The sequence below is a fragment of the Bufo bufo genome, chromosome 1, assembly GCF_905171765.1.
Source record: "Bufo bufo chromosome 1, aBufBuf1.1, whole genome shotgun sequence".
Lineage (NCBI taxonomy): Eukaryota > Metazoa > Chordata > Amphibia > Anura > Bufonidae > Bufo > Bufo bufo.
The window spans coordinates 673528589-673546146 of record NC_053389.1 but is presented as its reverse complement, the minus strand read 5'-3'; the positions used below and the strand labels follow the sequence as shown (position 1 = coordinate 673546146).

General features: G+C 40.3%; 1 protein-coding gene across 1 annotated transcript in view; it reads right to left on the bottom strand.

Moving 5' to 3' along the window:
- TMC3 (transmembrane channel like 3) overlaps positions 1-14045 on the bottom strand; it is a 106331-nt gene extending 92286 nt beyond the window's left edge. Inside the window, exons 1-3 of the mRNA XM_040415252.1 lie at positions 13942-14045; positions 9309-9455; positions 7216-7291 (exon numbers count right to left, since the gene is read on the bottom strand). Coding sequence (XP_040271186.1) covers positions 7216-7291; positions 9309-9455; positions 13942-14045 — 327 coding nt within the window. The remainder of the gene's footprint in view (positions 1-7215; positions 7292-9308; positions 9456-13941) is intronic.
- Positions 14046-17558: the final 3513 nt, after the last annotated feature.

Genomic DNA, 17558 nt, shown 5'->3' with positions numbered 1-17558 from the left:
GACGAGGTGTGCGCCTCATCATACATTAAGCACATCCTCCAGCAGCACAGGGGGCTATCAAGACTGGTGTACAAACAATGAATGACCTTAAAGGGGTTCTGCACTTTCATTTAACTGATGATCTATCCTCTGGATAGATCATCAGCTTCTGATCGGCAGGGGTCCGACACCCGGGACCCCCGCCGATCAGCTGTTTTGAGAAGGCAGCGGCGCTCCAGCAGCGCCGTGGCCTTCTCACTGTTTACCGCCGTCCCACTGACGTCACGACTAGTATCAACTAGTGTGGGCGGGGCTAAGCTGTGTTCACTTGAATGGAACATAGCCCCACCCACGCTAGTTGATACTAGTTGTGACGTCAGTGGGCCGGCGGTAAACAGTGAGAAGGCCACGGCGCTGCTGGAACGCCGCTGCCTTCTCAAACAGCTGATCGGCGGGGGTCCCAGGTGTCGGGCCCCTGCCGATCAGAAGCTGATGATCTATCCAGAGGATAGATCATCAGTTAAATGAAAGTGCAGAACCCCTTTAATTGCCTTTTTTTGCTGTTTTTGCCAGAATATTTGTGTTTTTTGCTGCATTTTTAAAGTGTTTTTTTTTGTACAGTTTATTTTCAGTGCGTTTGTGTATTTTTAGCATTTGATGTTAAAATGCAGCATACTCTGAGTATGACATCTTTTTTCAGGCATTTTTTCCTTAGGCATTTCTATGGGAGTTATTAACAGAAAAGGTGATTTCAACAGACTGAACAACTGATCTACGAAGAGCACCAAATCTTAAACTGGCTGACATAAAAATGGTAGAAAATAAGTTTTATAGAATGGCTATATATATTGTTACAAAAATTCCATGAAGGTTGTAAACCCCCCCCCCCCCCCCAAAAAAAAAAAAGTTAATAAAAAATAAGTAAAAAGACTGTGAACTTAAGGTTCACTTTTTGGGATGCTTTTGCTTGTTGCTTGAGTGCTTTTACAGGTTTGGTAGTTGCTTGGGTGATTTTATATGGAATAATCTTATAGCACTGTCAGCATACTGGACAATTACCTGTCCTAGTCATTAATATTGCAAGAGACACTCATTTGAGTTACAGATCGTAGACCTTGAGCTTTTTAACAAATTAACCTCCTTGCCTACAGCCAGATGTATACCTGCCTTTTTAATATAAGTACACGATAAGAAAAATGGTTTCCTTGTTCTGTTAAGTAGCTTGATGAATTGTGTGCATTGTGGCCAAAAGGCATAACTTCAGCTAATCAATTCTTAATTAGCCGTAGTTGTTGTAATTAACCTCTTATTGTAATACCAAGACCTTACTGGTATTGTCATGCAACATTTATAAGTAAACCAGTATACCTAGCTCTGGAAATAACTGTAAGCTGTGTAAAAAAAAAAAACTATAACTATATAATACTATAATTTATGTAAACCTACCACAAAGTATCTATAATTATAATGTATTTTAAAATATAATCAAACTCGCTTGCCTTAGAAAATGTACAATTATCGAGTAAAGCTCTTTTCACATTGCGTCTTGTGTCCGTTTACTGAATACACCACGAAAGCAACCTGCACATCTGTTAAACCGACCCATAGGCCCCAATTACACTGACAGATGCCAACGAGTGTACGTTTATCCTTCGTTTGCTGACATACAGAAGAGTTTCAGTTTTTTTGGTGCATGAAATTGGGAAGCGAACTGCGCTATTCCATGAAGAAGCATACGGTAAAAATGTGGACATTGGGGCAGATTAATCATAGCCCAGTGGTTTTCGCCAGGCTATGATAACCAGACGCACTGCCGGATGCGTACCCTATATTCCTAGTTGCCACCCCTCAAAGGTCTATGTATCTGTTCACACCCATAAACCTGAAGCTGTGCAGTATCGCCACTAGACCATACAGATACATAGACCTTTAGGGGGAGGCGTTTGGGAATGTTGGGCATGCAATAGAGAGGCTTGGAATGAAAAAGCAGGGAACCTTTGTTCAGATTCCATGTATTTTTATTAAGCTCATTTGCATTTACTTTTGATTCACCATGTGATTAACTTTTTTCTTTCCCATGCGTGCTGCTCTGTTTGTTTGTAATCTGTTAAGCAAGCCTGTGCTTTAGGAAGGACTAGTGTTTTAAGTTGTGCTTGTGTTCAGACTTTGTGGATATGACTAAGGATGGGTTGCTTCATCCAAAATCTTTGACTTCCTGATGATCATCATATTTTAAAATAAAGAAATGTTGGACTTCATCTGGAGTGCTGGAGAAGATGTGTTTTGATTGGTAAGGGTGCCAGGCGTTGAACATCCAACAATCTGAGAATGTGTTTTGTCTGTACTAAGGATAAGCCGTGAACATTCTTCTTCCAGAAAACAACTTTAAAGGGGTAGTCCGGGTTTGGTGACTTTTTGTCAATAGCATGATATTCACCTAGAGCCTACATACATATGGGTTTACCTTCGTTGGTAGATTTTGATGCCCCCATTCATCAGAAATAAATTACGCGCCAGAAGTGAGCCTTTTCTTAGATCCAGTGATGCCCCAGGCTCCTTTATGGAGTGCTAAGCCTCTTCTTCCACTTTGCAAGGAGCCCGGTGACATCACCGGCACACAGGGACGTTCTGCTGAGCTCAAGGAGGCTGCTTAGTAGGCGTTAACTTGTAGCGCTAGAGAACGCCCCTCTAGGCCAGTGATTTAACTGGGCACTAGGTGTTTTTCATGGACATTTACAGTGAATGGGGATAATAGGGTGGTTTAAGCGGCTTCACTAATTAGGGGAGGAATAAAGTTGAGGGTATGAGTGGCAGGAGGTGGAATAATAATGAGGGGGAGGAATGGCAGGAGGAGTGGTCGCAGCCGTGACATACAGCTTCACAGCTGTGCTGCCTTGTGGGACCCACAAGGCAGTGCTTCCAGAAATGATATAGCACAAGAGCTGCTATGTGAACATTACTGATATCAGCGTGGGGGACCGTAGGAGCACTGGAGAAGAGAAAAAATGCAGAAAACCAACAGAGGGACCTTACAACGGCATGTCATCGTGATTTTTAATGTTTCTAAAAATGACTTTTTTTTCCCGGACAACCCCTTTAAATTTTACATTAGAGATGAGCGATTTGCTGAATTTTACAAAAACTATTGAAAAATTACTTTGCAACGAAGCGCATTTTCTTGTAGAGGGTGCAATGCCAGGGATCTGCTATAGCGCCGTCCCCATCATTCTACCCTTCAGATGCCGTGTTCATGCATGATCGTAAAGACGTGTGTAAAAACAGTGTAAAATTAACAATAAAAAAAATAAACAAAACTTACCGCCTCCATTTGCTTGCGACGGGCCGGCCGCCACCATCTTGCTTGAAGATCTGGAGCGAAATATCGCACGGCGAGAGATTATGTCATCACGCCGGCCGGCGTGGTGACGTCATACCTCACCACGCACTGGATTTCGTCTGAGATCTTCAAGCAAGATGGAGGCTGGCGTCCCGTCATGAGCAAATGGAGGCGGTAAGTTTGAATTTTTTTGTTTTTTACACTATTTCAGGTTAAATCGATTCGCTGACACGAAGCCTGAGGAAATTGGGCTTCGAGGCGAATCGAATTTATCCTGAAATTCGGATCGAATTCCACTTCGTGGGATTCGATTCGCTCATCTCTATTTAACATTTACCAATTTCTCTATTACATATGTGAAGCCTTGGACCCTGTAGAAATATCAGGGTAATCTATAAGCAGTAAATGACTTTTTACAATGACTTGGTGTTTAGTTCTGTTCATTTCTGCTGATGATGAAGTGATTAAACATAGTTGTAACGCTGTATGAAAATTACCTGATTCAGCTGGAAAGGTATATTTTCCCGAGTCATATTTATATGATTATTAATTATACTATTACACAATGTAGAATTATAGGTTTACACTGTGTACATTGGATTGCAATAGGTTATTTATCTATGCGTCATTAAGCCTTGGGCTTGGTCATATGAATATTATCTGCACAAAATGCATTTTCCAGAAGCATTTAGCAAACACACAAATTACAGAGCCCTGCTTCATAATGCAGACCAGGGATTTCAAAGAATAACTGCTCCACAAATCAACATGGGAAAGTTAATTAATTTTTACAGAGCACATTTTCCCATTTTATTGCGTGACAGAAGAATTTTAATTAAACAAAGAATGATCTGGGGCCACTAACGGATTTAGAGTCTGCAGTATGGGGTTCTTTCATTTGAGAGCCATTGTTTATTTGCACTAAGGAGCAGTCAGCTGGTTAAATTGATGACATATAAATTACATGTTGATGTCACTGTTAAGAGCCTGGACCAGCACTGATAAAGCCGAGCTGCCTATATATCCTACTATCACCGATGGTGGAGAGCCATGGTGTGTACACAGGTTGTAGACTCGTATCATGTGTTTAATGTAAGGTGCAAGCTTTATAACATCAAGTGTTAGGCATCCTAAATAATCCTAATGTAAAATGGCCACTGCTACACTATAATTCTGAGATCTATGCTGCTCAGAGATAATACAGTCACTGTGGTAAACCCATTGAGGAGAGGCACACAAGTGATATTTGCATTCTCTTACTAGGGTTTGATCAGCGTTTTTTAACGTTACAAAGCTATGGAATTTGTCGAATATTGAGAGCAAGTATTCATCTATCACTGAGATTAATGAATTCAACCCTATTAAAATAGAACCTTAAATCGGTTCTTTAAAATATAATACCCACACAAAACAATAGAAAAAATAGAACAAATAGTTCTAAGTAAACAAAGGTTTGATCCAGTGTATTTGCAGTAGTTATTAAGTTATGGAACAAAGTGCAAAGGATTCATTTGAAGGGACCCAGGTTCCTACACAGCATCCAGCCCGTCATTACTCTTGGTTCAGCTGTATAAGTAGTTGACACCTCTTGGTTTAACTTGAGGAGAGGGGTCCTAGCATCCAGTTGAATCTAGCTCCTTCTGTCCCTTTTGTGTCCTTGGGCTATGCCTGCACCCGACCCAAGAGGGGTGACCCCACTTCTTGGTTGCTAAGCCCTGCACATCTCTTATATAACCCTGCATAAAGCACTAAACTTTTGATGTTCCGATGCGTTTCCCCAGTTATGGATATTCTGGTTCGTCAAGGAATCAAAAGTAAGTAGATGAGTTTGATAGCCGGTGGATGTTGGTAAATAGGTGCGGTGGGCAGTGCGCTCCAGCTTAAGACGCATGTCGCTATTCTCTTCTGCGCGCCCCGCTCCCTCCCCACTTCCTGTCAGGTGCAGTATTCCAGTCTATCTACTTGAAGGAGAGCTTTTTACAGAGGGGATATCTGGAGGAAGAACTTAAAGGGAACCTGTCACCTGGATTTTGGGTATAGAGCTAAGGACATGGGTTGCTAGATGGCCGCTAGCACATCCGCAATACCCAGTCCCCATAGCTCTGTGTGCTTTTATTGTGTATAAAAACCGATTTGATACATATGAAAATTAACCTGAGATCAGTCAGAGCTTGAAAATATGACTCTTCTCTGGTCACACAAGTAAGATATGACTCTTTTATGTTAATTTTCATAAAAGGCGGGAAGTACAAAAATGCATAATACTTATTGAATTCGTCTGCAAATGAAATTAAAAGTGTAATTTAAATGTTTAGGGTAACACAATGAACATTTAGAAATGCTCAGTGAGGGTAGCATAGTAGAGGTGACAGGTTCCCTTTAAGGCTGTATTACAAAGCCCGATGTGGCAGATGATTGTTGGGAGGGAAGCGTTCCCTTCCGGCTATTGCCTGCTTGCTAGCGGAGGAGACCGCTGCTATTACATTTACATAAGTTCCATATAGATCAGAATAAGAAAAAGCTAAACTTAGAGAAAGGTATAAAAGTGTATTCCAATTGTAAAATAGCATTCCATAAAGCCAATACTCTGAACGTGTCTGTCTATGGTAAAATTTAGGCAATGCATTGCTTTATGAAACTGAAGATGTAATTAATTGAATTCTCACAGGATGAGCATGGATCACTAGTCAAAGTACGAGATATCTGGGGGAAGACAGTATATTAAAGCCATGTGGAAATATAAATAATCACCATGTTATCATTATATTGTCTTGTAAAACTGAGGAATGGATAATGTCTGTCAATAAAATATCTATAAAAGTGAAATAAATATGATCCATTATGAAATTATACACCAGTGCCACCACACGTCATCCGTGGAAAATAACCAGTGTTCTGTGTTTCCTAAAGTTCTTCTAATAGTCTGCATATAGGCAAAAAAATATAAATCAATCAAGATGGGGAATTCTCCATGTCCCTCCTCTAGAATACATAAGCACAGCTCAGTAAACGCATGTCAAGGTAAAGGTCTGATTGTGTCTAGGCAGGTAGCATAATTGCCAATAGAGATACTCAGTTTATCCCCTTTCCCCCTCCCCCCCATTTAATCCAAAATAATATAATTGGGGGCATTGACTTTTGTGTATAATTGTTTGAACTATAAAGTTCTTTACATGCCATCTTTTTATTAGATGGTGAAGATTTATTTTTCTCCATTCTCCATTTAATGCAGCGTTAAAATGTTTTCGCCTCTGATATACAAAAGTAGCAACATCAGCTGTTGAAAAGGATGAATTCTCGATGTGTTCTGACAATTCAAATACTGTGTAAAACTGCAAACTAATCTAAGCTGAACATATTATATGTATACTAATGTTCTGTTCTAATTCCAGGACTCGACACAGATCCACCAGGAAACTGAACATCCACACGACACTTTCCATTAACAAAAATTAGCACATGGTAGGGAAACAGACACGTGTGCCTATAATTAAGAGCTGTGCCATCTGCAATGGTAGTCAGCAATTATCAAATAAATCACTTAATTAAATGATAGATAAACATGGCTGCCCCTACTAGCAGTTCACTTGAGTATAGGCCACTATTTAGTTGATAAATCAGGTACAGTGAACATAACCTGATGTCTGCTGATAAGTCAATACTGCGTCTGTCCTAAAGGGTTTCCTCTTCTACAGATCTATCATCCATGTGTAGACAGGTTACTCTTGGAGCATTAATCATGCAATACTTATAAATACCCCTGTAGCCGATGATGGTTAATTGTCAGGCACCAAGAATGAAACCTCAGGCTAGTAGCACAGATGTAGGAAGCATCTCTTACAATCTACCTGAAGGTCAGAAGAGAGTCTCTGACTTTAAATACAGAAGAATCACCTCACCTCTGCTCCAGCTGCTTGATAACCTCGTGTTCTGGTGAGACGTCCTTCATACTTCAACACAATTTCTTTAGCTTGTCTATTGGACAATCACAATGTATTACTGCAGTAGTTCTCATTAGGCAACAATGCAAAATGTCAGACATATTATTTGTGACCTAAGAGTTTGCTCTAAGTATGTCATCTTTACTTAATTTTAAAAAGCTTCTTAAACTAAAGAAAGTAACGGGTCTGCTGTTCAGATTGGAAACAAGTCTGTTACCCATGCTATATATAAGAACTAGAGTCAAAGCCTAGAACTTAGCCAAATAGCTAGAACTAACGGTAATGACTAGATTTACATAGTCCAAAGGTAGAAAGGATCACAGCACTCACCAATACTTCAAGCTGTGGTCTTTACTGGCTAAAACTTGAGAAAGTGTCTTGTACATGAAATGGCTGTAGGTTGATTGATGTTTGTCATTGCCGGAGCTTATTTTAACCTGCTGTGAAGCTAATAAAGGCCTCAAGTTGAAGTTTCTTTGAGTGCTGTGATCCTCTGTACCTTTGGACTATGTGAAAGCCTCTACTCTTAAGCACTGAGCACCGCTGATGCAAGTCACGGAACTACTGGTCATAGTATGGAAGCTCCTGGTCGGAGGTAGGTGGTATCAGCATGACTGTTTGTTAGATTGTTCAATGACTGAAGACTTAATTACTTAACTACAGCTAGAATCAATGATTAGAACTAGAACTGAATAACGAGAACTAAAGACCATTTTAGAAATTGCATTGAATGACTAAAACTAGGATCAATAAGTGCAACTAGAACTTAAAAGGGTTTTCTAAGATATTTTCACTGAAGACTTACTCTCTGGATAGGTCATCATTATCTGATCGTGGGGGTCCAACATCCAGGACCCCCGCGGCCAGCTGTTTGAAAAGGCTCCGGCTCTTGCAGTAGTGCCATGGCCTTCTCTCAGCTCACCAAGCACAGCATCATCCATTATATAGCGGCTATGCTTGGTATCGCAGCTCAGCCCCATTCACTTCAATGGGGCTGAGCTGCGTCTAGGCCATGCGACCGATGAACGTGATGTTACATAGGTTAGAGAAAGCTGTGAGAAGGCTGTGGCACTACTGTGAGCGCCAATGGCTGATCAGCGCCGGGGGAGGGGGATGGGGCATGGGTGTCGGGTCCCCGCTGTTCAGATACTAATGACCTATCTGAAGGATAGGTCATCAGTAAAAATATCTAGAAAAACTCTTTTAATGACTAAGGCTACTTTCACACCAGTGTTTCTAATTTCCGGTATTGATATCCGTCATTGGGTCTCAATACCGGAAAAAAGAAATGCTTCCGTTTTGTCCCCATTCATTGTCAATGGGTACAAAACATCACTGAACAGAATGGAATGCTCCAAAATGCATTACGTTCCGTTCTCATACCGAAGAGAAAACCGCAGCATGCTGCGGTTTGCTTTCCGTCCTGGAATGCGGAGCAAGACTGACACAATAGAAAACGGATCCGTCCCCTATTGACTTTCAATAGAGTTCATAATGTCTCCGTCTTGGCAATGTTACAGATAATACAACCGGATCCGTTCATATCGGATGCAGATGGTTGTATTATCAGTAACGGAAGCATTTTTGCTTAACTCTGCCGGATCCAGCAAAAACGCTAGTGTGAAAGTAGCCTAAATCTAGAGTCAATTACTAGTGCAGAAACGGTGACTAGAATTAGGATCCATTGCAAGATCTAGAGGTTATTGACTAGTGCTATAGTTACCTACTACAACTAGGACAGTATGACGAAAGCCAATAACTAGAACAAGAGTCAGTTACTAGAACTAGAACCAAATGACTAGAACTAGTTAACTACTAAATCTAGAACCTAGAACTAAATACCTAGTAATAGTGTCAACTAGAAATGGACCTGTGTAACTAGAGTCAATTGATAGACATAAAACTAAATGATTAGAAGCTATTACTTTATTCAGTTGCTAGAACTAAAGGGATTACATACCCAGGAATAGAGGCAGTTATTGTAACTAGAACTAGAATTAGTAATTAAAACTAAAACTGAGCTATTGTCAGGTTACCACATATAAACATACTTAAGTGACCGCAGCTTCTGTCTCATTGGCCAAGGTCTGCATCGAATATTTGCAACAATTTCCTTCTGGATTTGTATATTCTGGAAGATAGTTTCTGGATCATTATTTTCTTCTTTTCCTTCAGCATTTTCATCTTCATCTGAATTACTGCCAAAACAAGTAAAGCTTAAAATATACCAGAAAAGTTTAACCCTTCTGGATGCAAATATTTTGGGCCTTAAAGCAAATCTATCATCATGAAAATACAGACTTGTCTGCAGATATCATGTTCTAGAGCAGGAGGAGCTGAGATTGATGTAAACTATTTAGTAAAAGTTGTCATTTCTTCATTTAAACCGTTGCTCATTCTATGCTTAGGAGTAGAGATGGCCTTGAGGTTCGCCCAGTGGTCGTTTCGAGGCAAACTTTGCTCGTTTGCGGTTCGCCGAGCGGGCGAACATATGGCGATGTCTGCCGACGCCATATTCTTTTACATTGTGAAGAACTTTGACTCAGGTGGTACAGGACAGCCAATTGAGACATTTCAGCACATGGACGTACCCCCTACCTTATAAATAAACCTGATCTGGCCGCCATTTTACATTCAGTCTTTTGCCAGTGTAGGGAGAGGTTGCTGTGTGGAGCAGGGACAGGCTGTTAGGGACACCAAACGCTAGCTAATAGGGCCACAAAAGTCCATTTAAGGACTGGTATAGATGTGCTATCGATAGGTGTGACTTACTGAGGGATGTAATATACTTATACTTTCTAACATAGAAAGTATATTATAGTGCATTTGTATTGTGCAGCAGTTGTGCGCGGTTCTGCTGCGATACTGCAGGTATATAGAGGGACAAGCGTTATTGGAACAAATAATTTCTACTGGTGTAATATACCAGAGTAGAACACCAAAAGAGAAAACAAGGCTAGCACAAATAATGATGAATGTAAACTTTATTATAGTCTCAACAAGAGACAAAATGTTTTAAAATACACATAAAAAATAACAATACAATGGTGAATGGAGAGCACTCAGAATAGTGGTACACCACAGAATAACAAAACGTATCAAGGCTAGAAAGATAATATAAATATCCTAAAATATATATATGGCCCAAGCCAGATATCAAATACTGTATATAGAGGACTAGCCAAAGCTATCAAGACTAAATCAGAATAAAATACAGTACATACCAAGATATAAAGTGCATAGTGCAAATATGACCAGGTGCATAAGTATATTACATTGGATCAGCCATAAAGAGAGCCATAAAGTAAATACCTGAGTGGTGAACAAACAGAGCCCCAACGCACGTTTCGCGTAAGCTTCTTCAGGGGGAGACTGTGTGAAATATACCAGTTGCCCCCCAAAAAAACAGATTGAAGCAGGGGTTCTATATACCAATAATATACTTTCTATATAGTGCAGTTGGGTAGTGCAGCATTTGTTTGCCTACTTTTTGTGGCCTGTACTTCCGTGGCCTAAAATTAAATTTTTATAGGCTCCAGCACCAGCAGGGCACATTTTTGAGATTTTCCCTTTAAGACGCATAAAAATGTCCCCTGATTAAGATACATATTTGCTGTTGGAATTTTTCTCATTGATCCGCCTCTAGTATGTCACTGTCCATGTTGTGGGACTATTTGTGTACTTCTACTAAGTATTCGCTGGCTGCAAATATGAGATGAAGGTTTTCCAGGTTCGCCTGCCATTAAAGTGAATGGGGCCCGCCGCAAACTTGCTGTTCGCAAACCGTCCTGGTCGATGTTCGTCCATCACTACTTAGGAGTAGTGATGTCCCAAACTATTCGCCGGCGAACAGTTCCCGGCGAACATAGCTTGTTCGCCGCGGCGGGCGAACGTATATGCGATGTTCGGTCCGCCCCCTATACATCATCATTGAGCAAACTTTGACCCTGTACCTCATAGTCAGCAGACACATTCCAGCCAATCAGCATACCCTCCCTCCCAGACCCTCCCACCTCCTATCAAAAAGCAAGGACAGCATCCATCTTAGATTCATTCTGAAACTACAGTGTCACAAATTTGACTAAGTTGTAATCGCAATGCGATTAATACAGGTTATATTAATCGCATTGCGAATTCCACTTAGAGCTGGGTTCCTAATGGTTGTATTGTTAGAATATAACGAAGATTGAGAATATAGTGCTATATTCGTTATATTCGTCAATTCTAGCAATACAACCATGAGGAACTCAGATCTAAGTTGTAATCGCAATGCGATTAAGGCTGAGTTCACACGGGCGAGATTTCCGCGCGGGTGCAATACGTGAGGTGAACGCATTGCACCCGCACTGAATCTGGACCCATTCACTTCTATGGAGCTGTGCACACGAGCGGTGATTTTCACCGTGGTGATGGACCATGTGATTGGACCATGTGATCTGACGTCACCACAGGTCCTTTAGCCGGCAGCTCATGATTAAAGAAGTAAGAAGAGACCGGCAGCTACGCGATCAAGAGGAGAAGGTGAGTTAATTTTTTTTTTTTTTTTTTAACCCTCAATTGACCACCTACTAAGCATTCTGTATTAAAGAATGCTATTATTTTCCCTTATAACCATGTTATAAGGGAAAATAATAACATATACACAACACCGAACCCAAACCTGAACTTCTGTGAAGAAGTTCGGGTCTGGGTACCACAGTCAGTTTTTTATCACGTGCGTGCAAAATGCATTGCACCCGGACTATAAAAACTGAACAACGGAACGCAATCGCAGTCAAAACTGACTGCAATTGGGTACCTACTCGCGCGGGTTTGCCGCAACGCATCCGGACCTTATCCAGACACGCTCGTGTGAACTCAGCCTAATACAGGTTATATTAATCGCATTGCGAATTCAACTTAGAGCTGGGTTCCTAATTGTTGTATTGCTAGAATATAACGAAGATTGAGAATATAGTGCTATATTCGTTATATTCGTCAATTCTAGCAATACAACCATTAGCTCTAAGTTGAATTTGCAATGCTATTAATGCAGGTTATATTAATCGCATTGCGAATTCAACTTACCACACTCTGCGTCAACTACGTAATTTTCCATGGGAGTTTTGCCATGGATCCCCTCCGGCATGCCACAGTCCAGGTGTTAGTCCCCTTGAAACAACTTTTCCATCGCTATTGTGGCCAGAAAGAGTCCCTGTGGGTTTTAAAATTCGCCTGTCTATTGAAGTCTATGGCGGTTCGCCCGGTTTGCCCGTTCGCGAACATTTGCGGAATTCGCGTTTGCCATTCGCGAACGGAAAATTTTATGTTCGCGACATCTCTAGTTAGGAGTCCAGTGGGTGGTCTTACTCAGTGATTAACAGTGCTCTGTGTATGCAAAGCCACACAGGGCTATATGTCAATCAGTGATTAGGACCTCCCACTGGACTCCTAAGCCAGAGTGAGCAGAGATTTAATGAATGAAATAATACCTTTACTCAATCTACACATCAGTTTTCTTCAGCTCCTCTTTCTGTGTAACATGCCGAAGATTGCACAGAATTTACATAGTGGCAGGTTTGCTTTAAGGATACAGAATTGTTTTGCAGTTTTTATTTTTTTATTACTTTGTTCCAGGAGTCATAACTTTTTAATTTGTACACTGACATGTTGAGCAGTATTTTAATGGGTGCACATAATAACTTGTATTTATTTATTTTTCCTTGTTGGAGGGGGTGTGAGAACAGAGTAGCAATGTTGCCATTGTTTTTTGGGTTGAGTTTTTATGGTGTTCACCCTGTAGTGAAACGTTATTCTTTGGGTCGTTACAGTTATATCAATACTAAATGTATATCATTTAGTTTTAGCATTTTTGCACAGTAAAAACACTTTTTCTTAAAATCATTTGTTTTTGTGTCATCGCATCCGGAGAGCCATAGCATATTAATTTTACCATAAACACAGCTTTCCGCTGTCTTATTTTTCGCTGGGCAAGTTGTAGTTTTCTTTGGTACCATTTTGGGGTACATTGGTTGAAGTGATTTACTTTTGTTACAGTTTTGAGAGAGGGATAAACACTAACAATTTAGATATCACATGTGCTATAGAGCAGGGAATGCAGCTGACACCTGCTGCTGATGGCATGGGCACAGCCCCCGTGTCCGCACCATCACCATGCCATACATCGTACCAAAGCCTTAAATGTATGGTGCATAGTCCAAGGGTTTAAGTCATTGTTATTTGGCATGCTTCATCTTCAGCTCTTAGTGGTCTTCCATGGGATCACCAGAAAGCCTGCTGAGAAATCCCATCATGGTAGACAAAAGAAACTTCCAAATAGCAAATTTGGCTCTTCTGCATCTGTACATAATTGTATTGCATTGTATTAAAACTATTACCAAATGGTTACTATTTGCTATAAAGTCTAAGTGACAATCACAGAATAATAAAATAGCCACTGGATGAGCCCTGTAGCTGCTCTCCACGGTGCTGGCTATAGCACTGCAACCAATTTAATAATTATTAGCTAATAAAGGAAAATTCCATTGAGTTGAAATGAGATTGGCAGTCAAAATATGTTCACTACATTTATTTCCTATTTCCTCGGTGTATATCACAAATCAAATAATACTGTTATCAAAAACACATGAAAGTTAATTTCCCATATCATTATATAGATAGCAGGTGTGCTGCAAATCAGCTTACCTCTGAGGGGGGACCTGGTATATATTGGTATTCCTTCTGACACTTTTATATCTCTTAGTGGACTTTGTAGGCTTCAGCGCTGAAGACGTACTCACTGTTGTCATTGCAGTATAATCCTTCCTCTGCCACCAGGAGCTGATCTGTGTGCTTAGTAGAGCATTCTCCTCCTGTTTTACAGCCTGTAACGCCCACCAGTGCGACAGGGCTGAAGGCTACAAGTTTCCTGCTTGACAAAGCACCAAATGACGACTTCTTCTTATTCAGGAATATTTAACTCTGTATTTAAACAAATCAAATGGCTCCCTTCATTTTCCTACTTACAGTGTGTGAACATGGTCCTGATGCAAAAAAATAGTAGGGACCAGGGGGATCTCCATCCATGACACCTACACAATGATGAATTTTAATATGAATTTTGTTTATTGTGAAATATAACAAATTTACAAATGTTATAATAATAATAAATGACATATAAAAATAATATGGATTACACAGTATAAACAAAAACCATATTATAAAATAATGCAGTCACTGCTATCTAATATCAAGCAAGTACCACTCAGCTATACCTGTATGAACTATACTACTATTTTATTTTTTTAGCAATAAACATCTTGGCAGATTTAGGCAGATTTATCATCTTTTGCGGCAGTTTTCTAGCATAAAAGAACACTGAAAAAGGAGCTTATAGCTTTTTTGTGGGACAAGTTGTACTTTCCAACTCCACCATTTAATATTGCATATGATGTAGTGGGGAGCGGGAGAAAAATTGCAAATGAGGTGGAATTGCAAAAAAAAAAGCGATTCCACCACAGTTTTATGGGTTATTTAATTACGACGTTCGATGTACGATAAAACTGACCAGTTACCTTTATTCTACAGGTCAGTATGAATCCAGCGATACCTTATATGTATAGTTTTTCTTGTGTTTTGATAGTGATAACAAAAATTTAAAGTGGGAAAAAAAATCTGTTTTATTTTTTTGTCGCCATATTTTGACCCCTATAACTTTTTTGTAATCATGTGTACAGAGCTGTATGGGGGCTCTTTTTTTGCGGGTCAATCTGAACTTTTCATTGATACCAATCTGGGGTGTGTATGACTTTTTATAAAAAAATTGGTAGAAAATGAAATGACCAAAAGCGGGTAATCGGCCATTTGGACGCTTTTTTCCGTTTCGCTGTTTGCCGTATGGGGAATAAATGTTTATATTTTTATACTATGGGTGTTTTTGCACATTGCGACACCTATGATGTGTATTTTTTTATTTTTTTATTTCTTTTATTTTTATTTTGGGAAAAGGGGGTTGTTTAGAATTTTTATGTTTTTATATATTTATTTATTTTTTGAACTTTTTTTTTCTTTTACACTTTTTTATAGTTCCCATAGGGAACTATAACATGCAATCATCTGATTGCTATTATCTTAGACTCCAATGCACTTGCATTGAAGTCTATGATGATTTCACTACTTTCCTATAGAGCCCTATTACAGGTAAGGGCTCCATAGGAAATACTATTCAGCAGCCTTGTGTCATTCATAAAGACACGGGCTGCTGCATACACGCTCCGGCTCCTCTGATGGCCACACGGGGGAGCCGGAGCACAACTGAAAGTGCGCATTTTCGGTTTCAGCGTGTTCAGATGCCATGGTTAGGATTAAATGCCCGCGATCGGCATTACTGCTGGTTGAGCAGGTGTCTGCTAAAAGAATCAGGCGGCCACCCACGCAGCGGGCAGGAGTGGGCACCATCTTTAAACACCCGTGAAAGGGTTAAATCAATGGGCGTGAAAGGGTTAAAAACGTGTCCATTGATATCAATGGGTTCCGTCTGGCATGTGTGAATACGGCATAACTCTGTATAACACTTTTGGATATTGCGTTGATTTTAATAATGTACAAAAGTATTATAGAAATTAGAATATTTATTTCAGTGTAATTCTTCAATTTTAAGATTTTGTATTGTATACACATATTATGCATACAAATTGTACTGTAAGTCCCCATATAACATCACCATGTGATTCAGAGAAGACTCCATCTTCCGTCAAACACATGGCCTGTACAGAATTTCTGCACATTAACTTGATGTATGAGGAGACAAATGTCATGACCCGGATAATCACAGGCAAAGTGAATTAAGTGGAATCACTCAAACATGGCTGAAGTCTTTGTTATCAATCTAGTATTTCAGTAAAACCCATAACCTAATACACCCAATGAGAGACACATTCTATAAGACTTATCTGGTGATGGTTGTGAAGAGGAAATAACCATTAAATTAAAAATTTGATACATTTATACGTTTGCAAATGTAATTCCTCCAGACACTTGCATTGAGCTGCAATGTAAAACACTGCACATTTGTATATTTTGACATATAAAGAATCACTCCCATAATGCTTTGGAATGGTCCATGATGTAGATTGTCCATAGTCCGTGTAGATTGATCATACACATAAGATAACTGTTGGATGAATTCTCGTTTGTCCAACAGTTACATTTCCCTATCCTCCCATACATACATACATATTTGTACTCAGCTCAGCCAAGCACGACTATGTAGTGAATGGGGAGAGGGGAAAGCGTGGGTCACCGGTAAAAAGGTTACCTTCACCATAATTAACAAAGGTAACTTTCTAAGGGGCCAGAGAATACAAATTTTTGTGGGAGTTCTTCATTAAAGGGCTTCTGTCACCCCACTAAACATTTTTTTTTTTTTTTGTGTACTTATAATCCCTATACTGCGATTTATCCATCATTAATCATTTTGGTTCAGTAGATTCTGCTAAAAACGTACTTTTATAATATGTAAATTACCTGTCTACCAGCAAGTAGGTCGGCTATTTGCTGGTAGCAGCCGCATCCTCCTATCCTAAAGACGCCCCCTCCGCATGTTGATTGACAGGGCCAGCGGACGGGATCTTTCTCTGCTGGCCCTGTTTGCATTCAAAATATGGCGCCTGCGCTGTACCTGTCTTCAGTCGGCGCAGGCGCACTGAGAGGAGGACGCTCGCTCGGCTGCTCCATCCCCAATGCGCCTGCGCCGGGTGTAGATGTGACGTCATCGGCGCAGGCGCATTGAGAATGGAGCGGCCGAGCTAGCGGCCGCCTCTCAGTGCGCCTGCGCCGATTGAATACCGTTACGGTGCAGGCGCGAGATCTTGATAGCAGACAGGGCCAGCCAGAGAAAGATCCCGTTCGCTGGCCCTGTCAATCAACATGCGGAGGGGGCGTCATTATGATAGGAGGATGCGGCTGCTACCAGCAAGTAACCGCCCTACTTGCTGGTAGACAGGTAATTTACATATTATAAAAGTACGTTTTTAGCAGAATCTACTGAACCAAAATGATTTATCACATTATGTATGGATAAATCGCAGTATAGGGATTATAAGTACACAAAAAAAAAAAAAAAAACTGTTTAGTGGGGTGACAGAAGTCCTTTAAACCCTTAACATGTACGTGATTGGCATTAGGGGTTACATGGAGCAAGCTCGCGCACTGAGCTTGCTCCATAACTGTCAGGTGCCAGCTCTATTCCCATTTGTAACCTGGTCATTTAACCTCTCAGATGCATCTTTCAATAGTGAATGCGTCATCTGTGGTGTTAGACA